Source organism: Miniopterus natalensis, chromosome 8 (assembly GCF_054644295.1).
Source record: "Miniopterus natalensis isolate mMinNat1 chromosome 8, mMinNat1.hap1, whole genome shotgun sequence".
Lineage (NCBI taxonomy): Eukaryota > Metazoa > Chordata > Mammalia > Chiroptera > Miniopteridae > Miniopterus > Miniopterus natalensis.
In genome coordinates, this window is record NC_142088.1 from 28,499,531 (window position 1) to 28,525,769 (window position 26,239).

Here is a 26,239-nt window from a genome sequence, read left to right on the forward strand (position 1 = left end):
TATTGTAGCATGGTTTATTTTTCCCATCAAGCCAAATGAACCATATATCATAAAAACAGTATTAAATAATATTGATATACTTGCTGCTATCTTTTTTTAGTATTGCTTGTTTGATCACTTTGTTGGAATTGCCTGATCAATTTAGAAGGTGGTTTTTTTTTCTCCAATCTGAATCAAATGACTGGCTGGCTGACTTGACATTGCTTTTGTATGTTTTTGAATGATTCCCTTGCAAGGTCAAAGACTTACTGGATACAATGAGGATCACTGAAAAGGAAGACAAGTGCTTTCTACTGTAAATGATTATTTCTGTTCAAAAAGTCAGAGGCATGCAGACCCCAGTACTAACCATAGGCTTACATCTGTGTGTTCCCCAGTGCAACAATGACTACGTGCCTGTGTGTGGCTCCAATGGGGAGAGCTACCAGAATGAGTGCTACCTGCGGCAGGCTGCCTGCAAACAGCAAAGCGAGATACTTGTGGTGTCTGAAGGATCATGTGCCACAGGTATGTGTGAAGACTCCCTGAAGCCTTCTGAATGCATTCTGAATCCCAAACCCATGTTTTTCTTTTATTCTTACCTTTAGATAATAATTCAGACTATATATTGGCCAGGCAAGCCTCTTATTCCTTTGTACAAAACATGCATTATTCTTACTCTATGCCTTTTTTTCATTTCAAATCACTTCTGGAAGAGAAAATCTACCATAAGGGTGCTGGTAGATTTTAATACATATGTTATTTAATGAAGTGCAGACAGTTGACTAATATAATTAGAAATCTAGATTGAGCACCCGGGTGTCAAATATACAGAAACCTATCTATACATGAATACATTTGCTTGTTTGTTTTGAACAATAGCATCGTCTGCTGGAGGGTAGCTTTCAGATTTGGGTTTGGAAGTCAAGATGTGACTAACCTTAGCAGCTCTACAAAATGCTCTTCTTACCATTTAGTAGATTATTTTGAAGACTGTATTGGTGGTAGACATTACTTCTGATGACACCTATCCTTTCTGACACATCATCTTGGGATTTCACAAAGCTTTTTAGTTATAGTGTGCAAAAAATTCTATACAGAAAGTGAGGAGGAAGAGAAACTTTATATGCTCTTTAGCATTACAGGTTTTCCTTTGTGTACAGTGGTTTTAAGAGCTGAACAGCATTACAGGCAGGAGGAAAAAAAGAATAGAGCCTAACTTGACAAAGCAATGCTTTAAAATGAAGCTGAGTTTTCAAGTTAGCCTTGAGACATTGAAATCACATATATTAAAGAAACTTTTCTGTCCCATTGTAGTTGTCTTTAATGACAAATATGCATCTTTTTGGAAAGTCATAATGTCTGAGGAATGGATGATATAAGCATGTTCAGGAAAAAAGTAATATTGATATAAAATATAAACTTCCTTCAAAGATGCAATTATGGAATAGTGCCAGGAAAAAAGTATATTTTATTGAAAAGTACCTCTTAGATAATAGGTACTTCTATCCTAGGGAATTATGTTAAGAGTTATGTGTATGTTGGCTGGAGTAGGGTGGTAAATGAGCAAAGAGAAAGTCTCACATTGTTTAAAAGATTATCTTAAGCCTATCAATTATTAGTTGATAATGTTCTATGTTGTACTGGTGACTCCCACAATTTCTAAGAATTAGCAGAAGAGAAAGTACCACACCTCCTGGACAGTAATGCAGGCTTTCTGGGTTCTGTTTTAGTTCTTCAGTAGTTTTTTCTCCTATGGGATTCGTTGCCTCACAATGTGAACGTCCTTTCTCGAAGGGTGGCTGCGAGGCTAGCTGGACTGGTGCTCCGCTTACTTCTTATTTACCAGAGCAGGGATCCTTGTTGCTCCACTTGTGAGTGAAAGTGGCAGCAGCGAGAGAGAGGTGCTGGGCTACCTTCCCCAGGAGGCAAAGAGGAGGATCGGCATGCTGCTCGCAGTGAGGAGGGGGACTAAAACGAAAGGCAAGAAGCAAACAAATTATGAAAAATCAATCTGCCATGCCTAAGGAACAGAATGTGACAAATAAGACTTTAGGACAAATGGAAAGAAGAGGGGAGGGGAGGGGAGGGGAGGGGAGGGGAGGGGAGGGGAGGGGAGGGGAGGGAAGGGAAGGGAAGGGAAGGGAAGGGAAGGGAAGGGAAGGGAAGGGAAGGGAAGGGAAGGGAAGGGAAGGGAAGGGAAGGGAAGAAGAAAAAAAGAAAAGAAACCTCTGACTCCAGAAACCAAGAATGATGGAGGCAAACACCAGAGAGCACTAAGGACAGGATCTGCTAATTCAGGATCACCTAGGGTGTCTGTCAGCTGTGGGGCAGAGGGCGAATAAGCTTAGGAAGGTTGAATAACATTCCTCATGTCCTCCAATGAGTAATGTTCTAATGTTTGGAGCTTGGAATCCTTAAGCTTTTATGCATTTCCTCTTATACACATGCAAGTATAGAAAGCTGAACAAGACATGGACCTTGATTTAAAGAAGTTTACGGTCTTGGTGGGAAAAGGGTAAGAAACTACACATTCAACTAAAGCACAGGTAGAATGTCTTAGTGCTATAATAGTATAACCTGTTACTAGCTGCTGATTATTATGAATAATACTGAATTAAGCTTTCAAATTAATTAAAATAAAATCAGTTAAAATTTTAGTTGGGATGGTATATAAAAAGGAGACGATAAACATTGGCCATTCAAACACTGTCTTGTCCAAAAGTGATGGCGCCGTGACCTGTGATTGTCAGTTAAGTTGACAGGACTGTTCTACTATGGAGATGAATGCATCAGCCTTTTTTGATCTGTTATCATTAAATAGATCACATGATTAAAATCCTTATTTTCTACATGTGCTAAGAAGGATTTTTATTGTAAATTGTTGTTACCAACTAGTGTCTCTAAAGAAAGGATATAATGGCCCAGAGACATAAGCCTTAGTCACATTAGCAGTTAAAGACTTGACATTCTGAATTTTATACAGTGTTAAATCCTGTGAATTTAGTTAATATGAGTTTCCACCAAGGCTGGCAATACAAACTATTGCTCCTTCATGGCTGACTAATGCCTAACATGATAAGGAAGGCTATTGAGGAGGCATCCATTCTTCCATACTGTGGATTTTCATACTCTATGCCTCTTCCTATATAGTGCCTCTCAGTAAAGTGTCATAGTGGCAAACAAGTAGAAGTAGTTTTATTTCAATTGGACTAAAACATCAAACAAATTCATAAAAGTGGCATTTGATATAGTTCTTAAACTCTGGTTGAGATTTTAATGTGAGATGCATGTACCTCAGACAGAGAATGCCAGAATTAGTCTTATATCCCAGTATTAATATAAAAAATGCATAACCAACTACATTTAGATTGGAAAGAAGTAGGGAGGCCAAAGGAAGATATTGTCTACACGTAACAGGTGGAAGCAGATGGCAACTCAGTGGTGTTGACTCCAACTAGAAAATTGGGTGTTTCTGGGAACTGTAAGAAACAGACAACTCTGACCAGTTGTAATTATATAGGAAGGAGGGGAGAGAAGGAATGGAGAAAGAAAAATGTAGAAGAGAGATTGTTTTTTATTGTGAGCATCACCTAGGGTGTATTCAATTTTAAGCACAAAGGCAAAGTTAATTTCACTCTTCTACTGATTTCAAAAACAAAGGATGCTCTTGGTGGCAGATAGACTCATTCACAATTGTGGTATTTGAAATACATAGTAACAATTATATAAAAAGATATTTATTTTTCAACTATTTTTCTTTTTATGTACATGCAATTTGCAAGAATAGTTTATTTGCTATATGTCTTAGACTGTTTAATTTCTAAATTTCACTGATTGTTACAAGCATCTCATTTTTAATTTTTTGTTTTGGTTAATGGCACCAAATTTATCCTGATTAAAATAAAAGTATGAGAGATTTTACATAGTCAAGTTCAGGAATTATTTTAAAACCAGATAATCCTTTCATAAAGTTTAAGTATGAAAGTAATAGATAACTTTTAAATTAAAGTAAATTGATGTGAATATACATTTTCAGATTAAATATTAGTAATTTTCTTAATTATATTATTGTCTTAATGAAGAAAGTAAACATGAACTAAAAAAAAGTCATAAATATTTTTAAATATGTTTTTCAAGCAAAAACAAAATATTTCTTTTTTCCTCCAGATGCAGGATCCGGATCTGGAGATGGAGGTAGGAGTTGCCTTTTTATATATTTGAAGGCTTGCATGGGAATAATATTTGTAGATATTTACTTATATGTTTGCCATTTTAAATATTGAAGAGGAATTTACAAGTTGCATTTTAGGAAAGGAGAAAACAAGATATCATTCTCCTTATTAAGTGAATGTATATACTATGCAAATTATTTGATATAGTTATGAATTATACTTAAGAATTCTGTCTGCATCTTCTCTTCATTGTTTATTTATTTGTTTGTGTCTGAGTTACCTTTGAGATAGAAATGCATGTCAAAATTTCCTAACAGAAGATTTCAAGCATATTTGGCAGGCTCGAAAAGAACTCATGAGAAAATCATTTAAATATTGTTTTTTAAAGAAATAATATTGCTATCAATTACCAGGTGTTAATATTGACACATACATAACTATCTTGTAAACGGGATCTGAATTATCAAGTTAATAATTTGAAACTGAAGGAGATTGAGCTCATAAAAAGAAAGTAAAAAACAAAACTTAGAACAATGAAAATAGGATAGTATCTTCTTTGATTAATTTAATACGTATGATTTTTACTAAAACAAGATACATATATGTTTTAATTATTTAATTGTGTGTTTAAGGAAGTATATAAGATAAGAGAGCCAGAAACTTTAAAAATTTGATCTGATGTACTTAACTCACAAGATTTTATTTATAGATTGAAACTTCATTGTAAATTTCCCAAAATGCTTTCTCAAATGAAATCAAACAAAATTCCACCTTTGTGTCCAAGAAGAAAATTAAGTAGATATAATGTCAACAGGAACAATAAGAAGAGAATGATTAAAAACATAAATATCCTCATGGCTTTGTTTAAGGAGTATAAAATGATTAAATGTATGTTTCCAATTAAATTTTAGTTTTTAACTGCAGAGTTTGATAACATAAAGAAGGCCTTGGGTTCAGGAAAGTCAGCTCTCTACTGCATACCTTATCTAGTTCAGGCAACACATTAAAATTATCAAGTAGCCTTATGTAATGAAAGGCTTAAGTAGTTCAAATAAGCAATACCCAGAGAACACAATTAGAGCAGCATATTGAAGGACTTTTTTTTTTTTTTTCCCCATGAAGACTAAAACTAAACAAGAGTCAAGATTTGGTAACAGGCGAGCAAAAAATGTATTTAATATTACATGACATTGGACAATCATTTGATGTAAGGATAGTCTTTCACTACTTCTAAGAAATTGAGTTTTGAATTTTTTTCTCTCCCTTGATTAATATAGTATTTTTAAGAAAGTTTCTCTGACAGTTTGAAAAGAAGAACTTAGAAGAGCAAATTAAATCTTAAAGAAATAAAAAAAGAAAGAAGATAGTTCTTTGACTAGGTGTTTCACTGTTAGAATGTTAAGAAATTAATCAATTTTTAAAGTATTGCTTTTATAAGGAAATAATTTCCATGAAAAATTCTATTTCCCAGCTATTTAGTTTTATGTGTAGACTACCTAATTTTGCAGATATTGTGTTGAGCTTCAGCTCTTCCACTTTTCATGAAACAAATCTTGTTAATTTTTTTAAGTCCTGTTAATTTTTTAGAGTCTTTGTAAGCAAAACAAAACAGATTACAGGACACAGAATGTCTTCATTGCTCTTTCTGTTAAAACATCATATTGTACTTTTTTCTGTTTGAGTCTCCTATCATATCATCCATCATTTTAAAAATTTTATTTATTTTTTAACAATAAGACATTGTTTATGTTTAGTTTCCAGCTTTCATTCATTGTAATTAGCACATACAAGTGAAAGTAAAGTCAACCTCACTCTTTGTTGTTGCATTTTATATTGAAAATATTTCACTCATTATGCTATCCTGTCACCCAAGTAAGGTAATTTGTTTAGAAAATAATTTAAATCTCATGAATATGATGTTTATAACTTAAACTTTATGCATTAGTTGGAAACACTCTTTTCCTTATGTTCCTCTCCTTTTGTTCTTTTTACTCTTCCTTTCAATTACAGGTGCTTTATAGTAATTTGGGGGGGAAAAGCAACTTCTTAAGAGATAATTGCTTTAGAAAAAAAGCATATAGCCCATTTACTTCTGAATTATGTGCTTTTAAAATAGTTGCTGTTCTGAAAATTGTGGTAATGAATATTTACTTCTAGTGGCATGAACTGTTTTTTAAATAAGAGACTGAACAGTTTTAACTGAATTACATTTTTTTTTATTCTTTCTGTTACTTTGCTCTGAAATACTAATGCATTTAATTTTCTTTAATTTTTTACTACAAGATGCAAAAAAGCTTAATAACTTGAACCTGAAAACCTAGGTTAGAATGACCTGCTCAATTCCAATTCACATGTACATTGTATTGTACATGAAATATATTTGACTCACTACCTCTGCTGTACAGAGGATGGACTTGCCTTTGTATTCTGACAGAGGCCCTATCTCCAAGGTATCAGAGGAGCTAGAATGTTTCCTTTGAATTAACCAGAAGTTATTGAATTGGTTAATTTAATCACTGGGATTGGTTAACTAGTAATTGTTCTAACTAGTGATTGTTCTAACTGATCTCTATAGGATGTATTCTCAATAATGTGTACATAATTAATAATTAAGGCATCTTTGTAAGCACTTTTGATGCTTAGTGGTTATGCTTTTAATTTATTTTAACAAAAGTTAATATAATTCCCAACTGGAGTGCATTGATCTGAATACTGAAGTGAACAAATTTATTTGCAAAACTCTTATATGTGTGACTATCATAAAGGATATCATTAAACCTCCAAATCCAAAATTGCTTTAAAATATATCAATTTTTACTTTTTTAGGTTGGTCTATATTTTTTAAATGAATGAATATTGCATTAGCAATGAAGATTAGATCTGATTATTTAAAAAATAATTTAAGTTGAACGTATTTGCTTAAGAGCATGCCTGTTATTTACTGCATTTGAGGGAACCTTTTTACTACAATACAAAAGGGTTATAAAGGTTTCATAAAATTTATATTAACTTGTTAGTATAGATTTTATAGGAAGCTTTAAAATATTTAACTGTCGATCTATTTATTCAAATGAAACAATTTGGAGGGCTAACTTTATTTAGGTAAACCATGTTCACAGTGTTCTGCAAATGTGTATTCATGCATAAAGGTCATTTGTAGAGTAATAAGAAACAAATGCTGCATAAAAATCTTGACTTTTCCCATTTCAGTGATTACATTCTCTTTAAGTGCTTAAGAAAACCCATCAGTACAAAGAATAATACTAGATTATTCGCTTTGAACCTAAGATTTGCTGTTTATGGAGTTCTGTTTTCAAACAAAAATGTTTAGTTGGAAAGGCAGAAAATTTGCTATCTATAGCAAATAACCTTTTTGGATAGACTGAAAACTGAAAAAAAATCAGGATAAACTATAATTTACTACATATGTGTTCTATAAAATGATAATGTATGGTATCGTGTGGACCAAATGTCAAAAATTTCAGAAAGTTGAACGGAAGGGGCTGGAGCTTCTCGTACTTATATATATATATATATATATATGGAGATTTAATGTTGTAAATACGAAAAAGGGTGTGTGTAGGAGGGATAATAACATCTTATCCACCTACAGACTTCCTTAAGTAACAAATACTGCAGTAAGAAAAAAGTATTAAAAGAGCCTCCTCTCAAAATCTATGGGTTTGTGGGTGGTAAAAGGATAATTTTTAACCCCTGCTTTTCTCTCGAAGTCTTTCAGTCATAAAGACAAATCTATGAGTATTTTTCATTCCTCTTCTTTTAAAACTATTTCTGGATTGATTAGACTTTTGATAGATTGGATTCCTAAAAACAAAGTATATATCCAGTAAAATAAAACTACATTTTAACTATTAGAAATGTATTATCCTGCTATAGGTCTGGAGGAATCCACAATTAAATTTTAATAACATCATATGGGAAGTTCTATGATAATGTCTATAGAAATAAAATGTGCCCAAGATACATGGCATAGATAAGTGGTTATATTTTATTTCATCAGGTAAAATGAAGCACTGGGCTCTATTATACAACTTATATAATTATGTAATTTTATGACAATTATTTAATAGAGAAATGTAAAATATATACAGCAGTAAATCAAATTAAATGTATGTCCATTATTTGTAAAAAGAAAGTCTGGTTTTTATTTTAATTTTAATTATCCAGGTAATTGTTGTTATGATAACTTTGGTGTAGAAAAACAGTTATGATATGCTTTTATTTAATACAAAAGTGTCCTGTGTAATATTTCTTTATATAGTAATACTTAGATGTCCATTACTAAGATGTTTACTTCACATGCATATTGAATAGAACAAGAAAGATTTACATTGTAATAAGTTGTAGACCTTAGGCTGCCATTGTTGATTATGTGGATTGCTAAGAACAGTATTTTAAGAAGTTTGAGAACTTGAAAATTATTTTTAAAAAATCCTTACATTTCTAATGTGGATTCGATGATATTCAGGAGCTTGGTCAAGTTTAACAAGCCTAATATAACCTGGGTCCTGTGGCAAGATTTCTGGAGATGTAGAGATGAATATGGCACAGTTCTTTACACTCAAAGAGATCACATGGCAGTTCTCTTCTTAGCACACAATGGGAAAAATTATGATTCTAATTATCAAAAGAAAAACAATTCCCTGCAGAACTCAAATGTTAAAGATACTGTAAATAACGAAGAACTATGTATTCATTTTATAAAATATTCGTATATAAGGCTGGGCAACGTTTTTGTCCCACGCTGCCCTGTTCATCCCTTTCCTGACCTCACCTGGTGCCTTCTTCGCCTTCCTGTCGTGGCCAAGTTCTGGCGCACACACTGTGCCTCGCCAGATATTTTCCCCACGGGGTTCACATGACAACCAAAGTCTGACAGACGTCGACGGTTAGCAGCTTCAGCTGAAAACCTGATTCAGTAAAGAAATCCCACCATGTATGCAAGGGCTGAGATTCTCCCAGGGTAGTCTGTAGGAGACATGCAGAAGCTATCCCTGCTTTTCTGCTCCACACCTGGGGCCTGCGGTTCTGCCTGAAGATGGCCTTTAGCCATCTGAACCTCAAGTGAAATCTTTTCTCAGCCTTCCGGAGGTTGGAAGCCATTCTGCTTTCTCTTTACCTCAAAGAAAAACAATATTCCAACGGTAATGAAATAGAGGTAGGATGAATGGGGAATGTGTAATGAATAATGACACTGGAAAAATACAAAAAGAACACAGAAGTGAGAAGGATGGGAAATGAAAAGGAAGGAGAAAGGAACCTTTGTCACCCCCGTGGCTGTTCTTTGTTCTCACATACAGCTACCATCTTAAAAATAAAAATCACTTTTTATTTTATTTTATTCCAGTAGAAGAGTAGTAGTATTCTGAATTTCCAGAGAAGATTGCTTGGGAATATGAAATGGATGCTACAAACTTTTGTCTGAATCGTCCATATGGGTTTTAAAAACCATGTCTAGGAAAAGAGATGTAATTGTGTGCAGTGTGACAGAAATGGCTTTGGGTTTCCAATCAGGAGATTTATATTCTAGATTTTTAATTGGCTTGAAGGATGCCTGTTTGATTTTTACCCTCAGTCTCCTTGGAGATTCATTTATTTTATCAGTAAAAGAGAATGATAGCTACTTATAGGAAAGATGATTATAATAAACTAATGTAAAGAACTTTGAACTCCTAAAAATTAAAAATGAAATTAAAAGAATTTATATTACCTTTGCTCTTTATTCCCAGTTACTCTGAGAGTATCATTTCTCTGAAGAGTTTAATTAGAATTTTGAATCTTTTAATTAATGATTTTTACCATTTGCGGTTTAAAGTATTGATGCTGAGATAATATTCAGAAATCTATGAATCCTATTACAGTTCTTAGTATCTCCGCACCTTGAAAAGAAGTGATATTACAGGGTTGATATTAGAGGAACCATGGTTACATAAGTGAGATAAGAAATAAAAGATAATGTTAAAATTTTTCAAACAACAAGTAATTATTCTTAAAACTGCAATGGTAGACATATTGCCTCCATAGAAAACCAAAAAAGAAGAAATGGGAGTGATTCACAATATGAGGGATTTGGTAAACTTACAAGGAAGAATTTCCATTAGAGCTCTGAGCATTGCAAAGTTTTTCTAAGGGGATTTGAGCTTTTTAGAGAGAGATTCTTTTAAAATAGAGGGGAAGATTTTATTACATTTCTGCTTGATATGAGAGCATGAATTAGATCTAAGTCTGAAAGCATGCCTACGCTCATGTACAATTATTTTTAAAACACTCCATGGTTTATAAAGAGCACTATTGTAACATTCACTTATTTAATCACAATAACGGCCTCTGGATGTGTGGATGATGATAAGAAAAGATGAACATCTTACCCACAGTCCCAACAACCGTCTATATGGTAACTTGGCCGGTGCTTGAGCTTCAAGAAGGAAGGAGACTGTAGTCTACCAGATCACCCTGCCTCTCATAGCAGCTTTCTGCAATAACTACACTAGACTCTATGGGGTTTATATAAATGATAAACCCTATCAACAATCATATGAGATTTTATTATCCCATCTCCTTCCTCCTTTCCCACTCTCGTTTTCATTTCTAAGATCATCTGTTCTGTTCAACGTAGAAGTCAAACCCCTGTGGGTTTTTGCTGTCATCTGAGTTAACCATACTCTTCAGTCCGTAGCACATGATTGCCATCTATTCTTTTCTGTTAATTTCCCTCTTCATCTCCATCCCTAACCTCATTCCTTTTCTTTTATACATACTTGATCTAAGGTATTTAATATACTTGAAATTCTTAGGGGGGGAGGGAGTATGGTTATGTGTTTAGCAGCAAGAAGCAGTGGTTAAAAAACAGGTCCTAGAGCTAAATCTGTGGGTTTGATCCTGGCTCCACCACTTACTAGCGGGGTGACCACGGACAAGTTTTCAGTTTCTTCATCTATGACCCTGGCAGGGTTTCCCAGGGTACAGTCTCTGAGGTTAAGATTTGTGCATTCAAAGTTTATTGAGTAGTTCTCTCAGAATCAGCACCTGTGGAAGGACAGAAAGTGGGATTGGGCAGAGGGAACGTTGGGCTGGTGTAGTTGAAAAGAGTCGCAGCAAGCCTGCCTGGAGCTCTCAAGGAGGGATGGTCCCTATGAGTTATGCTAAGTTGTGATTATGAGGCTGGGCCTTTACATCCCCACCACTGATGTTGGCAATCACAAAAAGGTAGTGTTACCTTGGCCAGGTGGCTGTCTTCAGCTGCAAACTTGACCTGGAGAGAACTCAGCTGTGAGGTATCTGTGTGCAACACTCCCAGCAACTGACAAGGGGAAAATGTGGACATTGCATCATGGCATCCTCTACAGTCTATAAAATTTAAAAGAAGGAACAAAACAAACAAAATCCTTGCCCTGGTAGGGCTTATTTCTTGTGAAGTGACCCAAACAGTAAACAAATAAACAAGGAAAAATATATAGATTATTAGATGATAATAAGTGATATGTAGGAGGGGAAAAGTATGATAAGGGAAGGTGAGGGGTGGGGTTCCTAGTTTATTTGGGGTGCTCGGGAAGGCCTGGACAAATATAAGGAAGAAATTAAGGAGTGAGCCTTGCAGATAAGCCAGGAAAGGACATTCCAGGACTGCAAAACCTCTGAAGCGGGTGCATAACGGGTGTTCCAAGAAGACCAGGGACGTTCATTGGATTAATGTGAGTGAGGGTGCTCGGAGATGAGGAAGGGAGGTGGGGATGAACCTTTAGTCCCTCCAACAGGGGTTTGGCTCTTCCGGTGAGTGAGCTGGGAGCCGTCCAGGGCCTGGAGCACAGATGCATGCTGTGATCTGACTGATGACAATGCAAGACCACTCTGGCTGCTGTGTTGAGAACACACTGTGTTAGAGTAACCGAGAAAGTGGGGAAGACTTCTGCAATTAAAAGACGAAGTTTCTTTTGTCTGATTGTCGTTGATGCTCAGGAGTTTGTGGTATATTCTCTAGAGTATTCCTTGTCATCTTACATATACCAGTCTGCTGCCCATCTGAGGGGCATTGTCTATGGCTCTTTATTGAATAAATACCCTAGAATTCACTATAGTCAAATCCAAGTTTTGTTTTTAAGGTATTTTTTCATATTTGGGGTTTTATTTAAGATGTCCTCCTGTTTTGATATTTTTAAGTAAGAAAATTTCACTTGTTTCCAGACAGTATTGAATACATAGGAATCTCTCTGTATGCTGCAATGCATGCCAAATTGTATTTAATTTGATTCAAATTTGGATTTAAAATATAGCTTTTTTACTGTACTAAATGTACAATCCATATTGCAGCATATGATTTTCAATGTGTACTTAACAAAGAGCAATTTAATTTTCTCTGGTAAATTACACACTTGTTATAGCTCTGGGATTAAAAAAATCCAGGAATAAATAGAAAACAATATGTTTAAATAATGTTAGCATCCTGGCTCAATGAGTCAAACCAAAAGAATTATTCCAGTTACTGTCAGTGAGTAAACTTGTTCTGAAAAATCTTTTAGCTTTGTATTCTGTGCTGCTCTTCCTCTGAGAAGAGTAAAAGGGGAATGGACTGGATTTTAAATAAGGTTGGGCTGATGCTTCCAAGAACCTGTTCTACAGATGGATCATTTCAGCTGGACCCATTCCTAATTAAATAATCTTTCTTATATGCTTAATCTTTTCCCCAGTTTCTCTCATTTTCCAGCTGCTTTTCTCACTCCTTGGTTCAAAATTTTGGCTGACTGGGTAGCTGTTCTGACAGTACCTTCTTTTGGTGAAGGCCACAAACAGAATGATCACTATCAGTGGGACCAGTTAAAGAGGGAGCCCATTTCTATGATGGCATCCACACAGTTGATGTACTAGACACATATCTGGTCCTAGCTAAATTAAGAAATCTTGCATGATCTTGTAAGCATTGAATTGGGGCGAGAGTCATTCCAGATACATGGACTGTCCTCTCCAGAGACCATAGCACTGATAGAAAAACATGACCTTTGGCAAGCAGAATTTCTGACACATTGATTTAAGTGATAGTGGTGGAAACTTGGTGAAAAGACATGCTGAGCTGTATAGTGTCATCTTCCCTGAACCCACTGAGCTTTGAGATGCAGTTTGAGATCTAATTCTTCAGGGTTGGAGAGGTTACAATGTTGAGGATTTTATTCAGTTACTCAAAAGACAACTGTAATAGCAGCTTGAATGTGGTTATCTTTGAATTGAAAGTAGGTGTTATTTTTAAATATAATGAAAGAGAAACACAGCTGGCAGTTTAGAGCAAAGAGGAATTAATAGTAGAGCCATTATACTGCATTTTAAATAGTGGGAAGATATTGAATGGTTATATTCTGGAGCTCATGCTCTTACTGCTTTGAGGTCCATGCTCTCCAGCCATGTTCAGGCGTTGATTCAGGAATCTCCCTTTGCCTCTCCTGAAGAGAGAGCTCTCTTATGCCAACTTGGCTTTGAAATAGAATGTGGCAGAGTTATAAAGCCAGTCCAATCCTATAAATCAGCACACTCTGCAGATTTTCTATTGTGGAGAGTTCTCAGATTTCTATCTCCAGACCCTCTGCCAATCCCTTATATCAACTTTAGTCATCTCTTGTATAACATTGAAAAAGAGCCTCCTAACTGGTCTCTCTACTTCTTGTCTTGCCCTATTTTTTTTCTTACTTGCACAGTAAGGATGATTTATATAAAATACTTATCTGAGCATTTCATTTCCCTGCTTACAACCCAACAATGGCTGCCCATCATTTTAAAAATAAGAGACAGTATTTTTGAAGTGCATGACATCTGATACTAGTAAACCACATGTTCACTTGTGATTCACTTCATTCTACTAAGAGTGGTGTGCGGAGAGAAACAAAATTGAAGTTATTTTAGGATTCTGGTTAGTTAGTTTGTAGGTAATTGAGGTAATTTTACCCTATGTGACTCCTTTATTCCACATCCAAATTACTTATTAAAATACCAAATGACTTTGGCCAGAGAATAGAATCATTTGGAAATCCATTTGATGCCTTCATTTAATTTGACGCTGAACTAGTGAAAAAAGCCCGTCCTTTTTCAGTTTTCAAAGAATCACAGTGATTACCCCCACATAAAATGTACCTTATCCATAAAAGAATATTACTTGAAAAATAAAACACTGGATGTTAATTCCTTTCCTATAGAAAGTTTCTTAATTTAATGAAATAAGAGAATAGAACTCTGTGAGCTTCAGATTTTACCTTATGAACTATGCGATGGTATTTGGAGGAGGGAAATGGAGCCTCCATGTGATGCCATGGAGGTTCTAGAGGAGATGATGTTTTAGAATAACTTACCTCACTGTCATCAGACTGAAAATAAAGATGCAACCAGTAGAATTTCATAGCCCTGTGCCTGGCATGTAGTAGGTGTTTGATAAGTATTTGTGACGATGGATGGATGGATGGATGGATGGATGGATGGATGGATGGATGGATGGATGGATGGATGAACTAGAAGGACACTGATGTCAGCTCCTATCATGGCAATTAACTGATGCATGTGTGAGCATGAGGCCACTCATCTACTTCTCAATAACCTCTAACTGTGGCCCTCAACTGATGGCATGAGAAATGCCATAAGAGATGTCATTCCTCAAGAAATCTGAAGAGTGAGTCTATTTCTTCCACAAATGCTGAGTCACAGCTCTCCCATAGCACCATCATCGCCATGTTTCATTTATTCTGTTCTGTTTCATTTATTCTCCCCCATCCCTCAATGAGACTGGAGCAATGTGGGAATGCAGTGCTCAGATATAAAATAATATTTATGGGGAATAAAAAATTGAGTTTGGAGAAACAATATAGGAGAGCAGTCCAGTGAGACAGAACAGGACTTCTCAAGGCAAAATGGCAGAAGAAGAAACGAGAAAGCAGTGATGTTCAACATTTTGTAGAAAAAGAGCTTTAGGTCTAATCAAGGAACAAAGAAGGTAGAATTTAAAATAGGCTTGGATCGGCTGTATTGTTTTTTATATGTTCCACCTCTTAACATTTCTTTTTATATTAACTCATACAACATTTACTCATTTAATGTATTTTTCCCCTCAGTCGTTTCTATATCCCCAACACAGATATGTGTTGAGAAGAAAATCCAGAGAAAAGTGTTCCAGATGTAGATTTCCTACCTAACTCTACCCCACATACATTTTCCTCACCCATCTAAAATAGCATTTAATGCTGCCAGAGGATATTTCATTAGGAAAAATAGGTTTCGTTCTTGCCAGACAAGATGAAGGTTAAAATTAATGCTTTATCGTGCTGAGTAGGAGATCTGACAACCTTCCTCTACCCCAGCACTTTTGAAACTGTTCTGTAGAACTTAAATGCCTCAAAATGCCATGAAACCAGAGGATAACCAGTTAAGTGAGATTGAGAAATGCGGCATATTTCTCCCCCTTCACCTTCTTTCATCCAGCCGCCCCCCACCAGCTGTTGGTCTGTTCCATGTATCCATGCCTCTGTTTCTATATTGATCATCAGTTTATTTTGTTAATTAGATTCCACATGTGAGTGAGATCATATGGTATTTCTCTGACTGACTTATTTCACTTAGCATAATAATTTCCAGGTTCATCCATGCTGTTGCGAAAGGTAAGATTTCCTTCTTTTTATGGCTGCATAGTATTCCATGGTGTAAATGTACCACTGCTGTTTCATCCACTCATCTACTGATGGGCACTTGGGCTGCTTCTAGATCGTGGCTATTGTAAATAATGCTGCAATGAACATAGGGTACATATTGTCTTTCGAATTGGTGTTTCAAGATTCTGAGGATATATTCCCAGAAGTGGGATCACTGGGTCAAAAGGCAGTTCCATTTTTAATTTTCTAAGGAACCTCCATACTGCTTTCCACAGTCTGCATTCCCATCAGCAGTGTACCAGGGTTCCCCTTTTTCCACATCCTAGCCAGCACTTGTTGTTTGATGATTTATTGATTGTAGCCACTCTGGCAGGTGTGAGGTGACATCTCACTGTGGAGTCACAGATAGGATTACAACTTGTTCCAGTCTGCCCAAGCCACTTTCCCAGGGTTTAGCACTGAAAATCCCGCATCCCAGGAGGTTCCTCAATCCGGGATGATTGGTCATCTTAGTCACATCCTAAAGACAGAAGTCATATAATAAAGAAGCATGCTGAATTTTGTTTAAATGGTGTTTTAAAAGAATACCTGACCATGAAACATTTTATAAAAAAGATAGAAATTTTAAAAAATTATTAATCTATGCTGCACACTTTAGGAAACTTGTGCTCCAAACCTATCCACTTGTCTTTTTCTTTTAGTGGTCTTTTTTTTCCTATTGCCTTTTGTTGCAGGACATATGGAGACCTGAGGCATGGTCTACCAATGGTAACTGCTGGCGTCTCCTCCTGAACCTTAGACTAAGAGTGCTTAAGCCTCAAGCTGGAGATGTAAAAGAATTTTCATATAGAAATAGATTTCATTACTTTGAAATCATTCTCCTTTCTCAGTCTCTTTCACAAATGTTTACCTGTCTTACAGCAAATCATTTGGGAATTTCTACAGGAAGGTAATACATTGTAAGGAAATCTTTGAAGATCTATATTCCAAGTTCTCTTGGTATTTGCTATTGTATAATTCTGGATAAGCCTTGAATACATGCTGGCCAGCATGTGTAAACTTAGCCAATATATTTAATTTATAAAAATATTAGTAAAGAGTTTTGTAAAGGCTATATTACTAAAATATTAGTAAAGGCTGTCATTATGTAACATGGGCATTCATGGAGCTCTCCTCTGAGCAACAATCTCGGAGGGGAGAGGAGGGTCCTCGACAAGGAGATAAAGATAAATAGAATGGAATACCAGTCTTTTTGTTGCCTGCAAAGGGGAAAAGATTCAGTTCCAGAGCCTCTTACTTCCACTCAACCATTTTTTCAACCAGCAGTTAAAGGCTTGATGTGGTTGAGCACATCCTATAATTGCCACTGCATCACGAACTGGGACAGGTGCCTCTCCCTACACCTGCACATGGTCATAGAAGGCAAAGCTCATTTTAGCAAACGCCAAAGGATCAGCTGAATGAACTTATGAAAGAGATTCTGTTACACTGAATAACGCATTTGTTTCAACAAAGACTTAAATTTTTCTAAATCCGGAGATTTTTTTTTTAAACTTTTTTAAAGGGATTTTTAGCTCCAAATATCTGAGAATTAAAAGTACTATTTCTGACATTTCTAGCACACAGTATTTACTGATAATGCTGAAGGAGCATTCCTTTTGACAAAGTTTCTAATTTTTGTACCTCTGGGACAAGGCCAAGCAAAAGAAAAATGCAGTAGTTGCATAATACTCCCTGAGGTTATTGGAAATGAAAAGGAATAGATGGGAAAGTGCTTCAAATAGTGTATTTCTTTTGAGTATACTTCTTTTAAATCGAGCAATTCTAGAAACACTGATAAAGACACAGCGTTGCTCATTTACATATGTAGACTTTCATGAATCACTCAGTGTTCATGCAGCTTGTCTTCCTAGTAATTGATAAGCCCAGGGTAACACTCTGAAGACTAATCTATACTGTCTCTAATTAAGACATTTATAAGGACTACCTGCCATATGTCAGGTATTTTCTAGCCATGTAGTAAAAACTTGCCATAACTCTTCAAGAAAGACATATCTTGTCCATTTTCCAATAAAGAAAATAAAAGATACAAAAATTAAGTTACTTGCCCATGACCATGTTGTTTTAGTGCCATAATCAGGATTTAAACTCAAGCCCTGGCACTCCAAAGTTCCCCTTTCCTCCCCTGTTTTATGTGCAGTGTGCCATGTATTTGAAAGCCAGGGATTTAAAATAACACTGTAATCTTTCATATTAAAATATATTAAGCATTTACTAGTTTGATTAAAAGGGAAGTGTTGCTCTTAAGTAGGAATTTTGCACTTATCAGAGAAATATCTGTGCTGTTTGGTTTGTGTGATGGGGCTGGCTTATTAGTCCCCTGTGTGTGCACAGGCACTCACACACATGTATACAGGTTTTATTTTTATTCAGAATGTTTATTTCTTTAGTATTTATAGATATTATAGTACTTATTCGTATCCTCTATTACCTCTCTCGGTATTGATAACATGGCACCATATTATTATGCTTTGTCCCGGCCATGTTTTAGATGCTTGAGACACACACAAAAAAATCCCTTTCCAAATGAAACTTAATCGTAAAGGGAAGAAACAGATATACAGAGAAAATAAGCAGGAACATTTCAGAGGGTGATCGTTTCTTTTATTAAAGTAGAACAGGACAGCATAATACAAAGTGGCTGGGTTTTGTGGGGAGGGTGAGATTTGCGTGGAACGCCTGAACTCTAAGAAAGAGAGGTGCGCCAAGATCCAGAGGCAGGGCATTCAGAGCTAAGGGAAGAGCAAGTGCCGATGGCCTAAGGGAGGTCGTAGTGACACGCAGAAACGGAAGGAAGGTGAGTGTAGCCTGGCACAGTGATCCAGCGATCGAGCAGGAACGTGGCAGAAAAGTGGACAAGGGGAAAGGGACTTGGATATTATTCGTTGTGTCATGGGAAGTCCTAGAACGGGAGTAATATAATCTGGTTTATATTTTTAAAAGGCTGCTATGGCCACTTTGTGGAGAATGGATTATAGTTGAAATGAGAGGAAGCAAAGAAACCAGCACAAAGGGTCACTGTAGTAGAACGCGAGAAGATGACCCTGAACCTGGCTGGGATGGTGGCAGCAGAGATGGTGAGAAGGCGACAGATGTCCTGGCGTCCATGTCTCCTCAAATTACTGTCCATTCGTTTCATATTGACATTGGTGTGAACAAAAATGTTGCATGCCAGTGTAAATAAGGACCTGGAAAGGGAAAGGGAAAACGATGGCAATCTCGTTCACTTCGTGTTGCGCTGCTCAAATTCTCCATACGCATTCCACATGAATGAATATATAGGTTTACTTTTAAGACCTGAAAATGTTTCATAAAAAGCATCATTTTAAAAAAAACAAAGCCCATGCATGAGCCTGCTGTACTCATCTAAGGCAATTTTCTCAGGCTTCAAGAGGAAAGCAGATTGATGCACTTTTGGGATTTTCAACCAGTGACTTTTCAGTAATGCCTGCATATATTGATGTTTTTGTTTTTCATTTACCATTTTAAATTTTACCACTTAAGCATCACCACTGGGATGGCAGTAAAAGGTAAAATATGAAAAATAGACAGCTCTATAATTTGGCTTTTAAATGGCTTTATGTATTTATATTCTGTGTAGGATATGTAACAGATTGTGATAACAGAATCAGATATAATCAAATTGCAGCATTACTAATATAGCAAATATCATGAAACAGCTCTCTTCTGCTGACTCAAAGAGTGGGAGTTCCATGTCTTTCATTATATTTTTTCTGTAACAGCAACTCCTTTAGAGCAGTTCTCCTGCTTTGTCAGTGTGAATGTCCCTACAATTGCACTTTACCTATATTTGCCATTGATTCTCACATTGGATTTTCTTCTCTGGAGACAACTAGTTTGAGAGGCTTAAAATATAAAACTTATGGCTTCCACCTTTGGTTTCCCAGGTCCCATAGCAATATCGAAGTCACTTCCAAATGCAGAAAAACCGAGGTCCTCAGTAGATTTTGTTCAACTTCCATGAACCTACTCTATTTTATTTCTCTAAAACCTGTAGCCTTTCACAAGTGCTGTTAGAGGAAAAACCCCCACATGTGCTGTTAGAGAGCTATGTTAGCACCACTACAGTTAAACCCTGCTTGTTGATATGTCTAAATGCAAATGAGGACACCAGAGCAGCCTGAGACTGACAGCCATTTAGTTCACTCTGCCTGTCTAATCTTAGTTGGGGACTTAAAAGGCACTGTCCAACATTTGTTAAATATGTCCTTTGTATGTTACTTTTACTAACACTTTAGAGATTATTTTAGAGTAAGCAGAGTTGTTTTTCTCTCTTGGTTTTTAAAAGCCTGCTTAGCTTTTCCTCCTCTTTAACCCTCAATTGCAATCTGTTCTATCCTACAATTCACGGACACAGTCCCTTACTGGATTCATGAAGTGGGAATAGTGTTGTACCAGTAGGGGGAGCTCATATCATGCCTATGTTGTGGGTTGTAGAAAAGTGACTTGCAGGTTTGTGTAGTTAGGGTGGAGCTATTTTAACTCTGAAGCCAGCAACGATTACAGGTTGGAATAAATGTTACTTCCTCCAGTTGAAAAGTTAAAATTTCCTAAAGTTGTAAATCTCAACAACAGTAAGTGCTTGGGTGGCTTTGGCTCCCGAATCTGCATTCTGTGGTTGAATATCTCAGATAGCTGAAGTGGGGAGGGTTTAAGACATGTTAAAAGGTTTGTTTTCTGTTATGCTTTAACAATGTATTTCCCTTCATAAGTAACAGACACAGCATGTGGTTTTGAAGGATTTTGTTTGTCTCCTTTATGACTATAGGTCAATATGAACATGGCAGGTGCAGATGTGAGTGTCAGTGGACATAGGGTTGAGTGGATACTGCTCACACTCTTCAACTTGTTTTCTTCTCATAAATATCTCTCAAGTTTGCTTTGGGGCCATTTGCCTTTCTCACTAAATTGGTGCCTTGCCCTCTCACAGGCACCAGGATCATGATTAGCTAATTTTGACCAAAACTGATGAGGACTCAGGGCTGCTTCTCCCACTCCATTTCCCCTCCAAGGTTTTATGACTGTCCTTTGAGTTGTCAGAACTTTTCAAAATACTCTCTGTCGTTTCTGAATCTTGACTATGGTGGGCACCAAGCACCTCATGGTGCTGAATGTACCTGTATATCCCCCCAGCATTTGCGTTCATAAGAAAGGCTCCTTGCTTACTCTTGGTTGAAAACCCATTTCATGCCAGGCACTGAGAGAGACGAGAGATTAACAAGTACAAGGTGAAGAAGACTGGTCTCCAGCCGCAACAAACTCATCGTCCAGGCAGCTCCACACTTAGTATGTTGGGGGAAGGATGGCTCTGAATCCCGTGTTTTCTTCATAGAAGAGATCACAGTTGTTGCAAAACTAGTCTGGTTAGAATGTGTGACTTGCATACCCTTCCTGGCTGAAGCCAGTTGACTAATTGCTTACCTTATATGCAACAAATGAGAAAGTGCACATGCCTGCCTTTGGACGGGCTTCACTTACGAAATCACAGCTGTCACACAATTTTCATTGAAATAACTGTGCAGCTCAGTGGGTTGCATGAGGCCCTGGTGTGGAAGTGGCAGGGTGGGAGGGAGGAGAGAGGACCGTGAGGCGAGATGGGTAGAGGAGCCGGGAAGATGGTAAATGTTCCCGGTGTTTCCTCCGTTCCCGCAGGGTGAGCTCCACAACTGTCCAGCAATTTTCTAGCAATAAGAGAGCTGTCCCAGGGTTGACGAGCCTTCAGCACAACAGAGTGATGGCCCTCGACTGGATCCTCAGATTTAAATAGCTCTTTAGTTCCCACAAGATGAAGCTTTTTTCTCCTCGTTCCCCTCAAAATAGACTTATTTTTCTGCTCAGCATCACTACTGCTCATTGTTCCCACTTCAGTGCTTAATTACTACGGTATCCTTGCTGCTGCAGTGGCCTCTTTTCCCATTCTTTCCGCATTTCTTCTTCCATGCGTCTTATTTGTTCTGACTTGAATTTACCTGGAAAAGCTGCTCTGTGAACACCGTCGGCCCTGCGTGAGTCGACGGGACCAGGGCAACGTGCAGAGGCGGTTATGTTATGGAACGCGTGTAGCTGCACCTTCTGGGCCCCTCGCTCTGCACAGGCCCTTCCGGCCTCTGTACATAATTGTGTATTTAAAATGGTTTTTTTCCTCTAAAGAAGGTCCCCTAAACTGTGGAAGCTTAGGTTCTATAAAACCCGGGTTCTGTCTCTGGCCATGAGTTTGAGTGTTCAGATCTTTGGCCCACTTTGCAGTTGCTTTGTTGTTTTCCGTTGTTGTTGTTTTGTGGTTCTATAGGGAGGTCATTGCTGTGCTGGCTGTTTCCTTAATGAATATTTTTAGTTTTACCAACCAACATTTTAGTCCAGAGTTGTGTCAGAAGCCAGGGTTTCTAAAAGAATTTAATGGATTTTTCAGCAGTCTTTATAAATGTGCCACCTTAAATCTCTATCAGTAGATATTATGATGCAGGTGTTACAGGAACGTATTCAGCAGAGTACACAACATCTGCGCCAAGCCAAATGGTGATGTACACCATTAATATGACTCACCTGAGACTCACATTTGAGGTTTGACAGTCTACTTGAGATGAGGCTCCTTCTGCAGTCTATTGGGTATTCTGTCAAATCCTCCCACTTCAAGCTCACACACACACACACACACACACACTCTCACACACTCACTCAACTTGCTCCACCTCAGAGGTCTAATGCTCTCACAATTTTAGAAGGCCTTTCCCACAAGGTGCCCCTTTCCCAGGCAGGAATACCACAGTGGAAAATATCCTTGGAATACTAAGCCTCTGGCAACTATAAAGTCTGTCTAAACTGTTGCTAAAGGAAATGGTGACCCAGTAATTTTCACTGGCCCTGTTACTCTTCACCATTAGCCTTGATCTCAAACAAAACTGAAGCTCAAGTCTTTGATTTGGGCCTCTCTCTTTCCAAAGAAATGGCATGGTAAATGACTCATTGATTAATGCAACATGGTATGTATCAGGGGATACAGAAGGAAATAAAATAAAACAGACAATAATCACGTTAACAGGGCAGTGAAGTTTAGCGGACCAGGGCAGCAAGGAAGGAGATATGGAAGGATGGGGAAGGGCTTTTTAATGATCTAGAGAACATCCTTGAGACAGATCTACAAACTTTCAATACCAGGCACTTAGAGTATGCCCTTGTTGCTCAAAGGGATTGCTGATACAATTCTTTGCATTGTTATATTTTACTAGATGCTGGGTCAACACAGAGTTTGAGCAATACAGTGGCCGTTAACTGAATATAAAGTCATTAAAAATTAAGTTTTATGTTATTCTTTTGGCTGTCACGAGATTAGCAAAACTAGCACATTTGATTCCCAGAATAATAGCTTCATCAAAAAGATGAGTCATGGTGAACTAAAGGGACCATATTTTAATGAACCAATCTGGTTACTGTAGCTCATCTATGCTGAGCAGCAGACCGACTAGGGGATATGAGATGGTCTATTTTTCAAAAGAAGAATTATTCCCTGATGCTATCCTCCCATCTTTACTCCCCCCTCAATACTATCTGCTGTGTTCCTTCTTGAATACTCTTGTCTTGGGGTTTTCATTAACTACAAATAATAATAGCATGAAACGATCTTGATTATTGGGGTTGCAGTTCCCCATTCGGCACTTGTTAACAAATAAGAATCAACAAGTATTTTACTATGCATCTGCTATGTTTACAGCACAGGGGGGCCAGGAAAGAATCTTTATAAGATAATCTCTCCTCCTTGAGAGGGAGCTTGTCCTCTAGGAGAGTGAAAAAGTGTGAGCGGAATAATCCGACTGTAGGCATGATGTGTAGCCGTCAGAAAGGAATGATCGATCCAGTGGTAGGTAGTCAGCAGAGAGAACCCCAGAAGGGACACAGGACATGGGTTAAACTTTAAAGAAGAGTTTAGATTCTGAATAAATTGCCAATTTTAAAATCATTTTCCAACTTGCTTTTCTTTTAGTTTCACAGACTAAACATTTCCTATTGACAAATGGATAGTGCACAATTATTCTGATTTCTGGTTTCAGCCGATCGCTTTCTGAGCAGCGTTAGTTATTTTTCTGGCTGTGGGGGAGGACACATACTTCAAGGCTGAGTTTTGAATCTCATTAGTTCTAGAGGTGCTAAGTTGTGAATTAATAAATTCCAGTATCAGGGAACTATAGAGGAGACAAAAAGACAGGGAAAATGAGCAATTTTCGGTCTCATCAGTGTAACCGTGGGTGACTTTTATGACTTGTGATATTCTGATATAAATGTTCTAAGGTAGATTTCAAATATGTTCTCTTCCGCTGAGTATCATGTAGTATTGTTTTTAAAATAAGTTAATAAGCTCCAGCTCTGTGTCTTTTAATGTACTTTACTGGTGGCTAAAACGCTTGGCTAGTAATAGCTGTCCTGTTTTCACACTGAAAATAATAAATCTAGATTTATAAACTTCTTGACACACAATACGTTAGAGGTGTAATCTTTAAAACATATATCCAAATGAGGGTTGTCCTTCAGGTTTGATTCTCCATGAAACCGTAATCACACTTAAACAAAAATCCGTCAGGCAGAGATTTTCTAAGTCTGGTCTCAGTCTTTCTTAGAGAGCCAGTATACAGTTGCACAAATAAATTTCCTTACACTGCTGTGGAATCTAATTTGAAGAAAAACGGTGTTGCCCTGTTTGATCAACTACCTCATTCATTCATGTAACAAACATTTGCATGACACTCGTGCACTCAGGGTTCCAGGCACGGTGCCAGGGCCGCACGGATCCTGCCTCTAAGGAGCTTACCACTGGTACAGGGGACAGGCTGGAGTCTGGCAAATGAACAAGAAAGAAAGGGCCATCTGAGGCAGAGGAAGTGGCATGTAAATACATGGGAGTGTGGAACAGCATGGCATTTTCGGGGAACCACAGATGGTTTGGCATGACTAGGATGTAAAATGCGTGGGGAGGAAGGGTGCACAGGATGCTAGAAACGTTACTTTAAGCCAGACAATGAAGGATTTTCGTAAGCTTAAAAAGTCTTTGTAGTATCAAAGATTTTATCCGTCCTTTTTGCCGTAGCCTGGAAGAAAGTTCTAGTAAGCTGCTTAGAAACACTTTTACTAAGAACTGAAAGATTTAGGACAGGAGGAACAAATGGCATAAATAAGCCTAGAAAAGTGATATCTTCTTTTTGTAAATTATTTCTCTTATGGTCAAAATAATTAAGAAAACCACGGAGGGTACTGAAACTCATAGTTTTTATTGTTTTAATACTTAAAATACATTATCCTATTTAATTTATACAACAACCTAAGTAATACACACACACACCCATTTTACAGATGGAAAAACTGATGCTCAGAGAAAAAATATGCCCAAGATCTCCAGGCTACTAGGAGACAAAATCAGGATTCTAACATAGATCTGTTTGATGCCAAGGCTGATGGTTTATACTGTGCTGCCACTTCCCTTAGTCAGACTTTACCTATATCAAATTTAGATGTGACAACCCTCTGTTCTGAAGAATATTTAAATCCTTCATTAAACTGTCCCAAAGTGTCAGACAGGAAATGTTGACATTGATTTCCCTAAATCAAAATATTCATGTTAAGCATTCTGGAAGTTGCTAGGGAGAGAATTTCTTAGCTATCTTATCTTCAGCTTTCCATACAAACTGCACGTTGGTCCATTAATCCTCAAATTGGCTTAAAGAACAAATGGGAATTTTACAAAGTCTCTAAGTAAGATGAGGCTCTCAAGTGTGATCTTAGGAAGCCTTTCCCGACCTCAGTTCCTCATCTCTAAAAGGACTAATAATCCCAGTAGGCCTTTTGTATGGCCTCAAGATTCTGCATATGCTCCAAAATAAAGGGCATTAATTCTATAGATACGGTATATGCTGGCGCAGAGGTGAGAGAACACTTTAAGTGTGATTATTTATAGCTGCCAAATTCAGAATCTGACTTGAGAACTGTGATTTCTGTATTTATTTTTAAACCCTCTCTTGGTCTGCATATTTCTGGCATATGTGGAATTTGTTACTGTTGATATATTCCATTTATAAACAGAAAATTGTTCTTCAAAAACAAAGTACCAACGTGTTTAATTTTTAAGTCAATAGAAACAAAATAACCAAGAATTCCTATTAATAACGTTGCCGAATGTCTGTTACTGTGGGAAGGCAGAAGGGTGGAGGGGCGGAGGGGTGAGGGACGCAGGGTCTATGGCCAGACTCTGGGTTTAAATCCTGGTGCTGCCTCTTCCGTACTGTGGAACTTTAATGAATTCCTTGCTCTGCATCTTCATTTGCTCACCTGTGAAATAGTTGCTGGGTCGTAGGGTTGCTGCGAGGATTAATGTGCCAGTGTATA

At 37.2% G+C, this 26,239-nt stretch overlaps 1 protein-coding gene across 1 annotated transcript in view; it reads left to right on the forward strand.

Annotated features, from left to right (window-relative positions):
- TMEFF2 (transmembrane protein with EGF like and two follistatin like domains 2) overlaps positions 1–26,239 on the forward strand; it is a 217,153-nt gene that overhangs the window by 13,592 nt on the left and 177,322 nt on the right. Inside the window, exons 3-4 of the mRNA XM_087819691.1 lie at positions 378–507; positions 4,150–4,176. Of these exons, the coding sequence (XP_087675817.1) occupies positions 378–507; positions 4,150–4,176 (157 nt within the window). The remainder of the gene's footprint in view (positions 1–377; positions 508–4,149; positions 4,177–26,239) is intronic.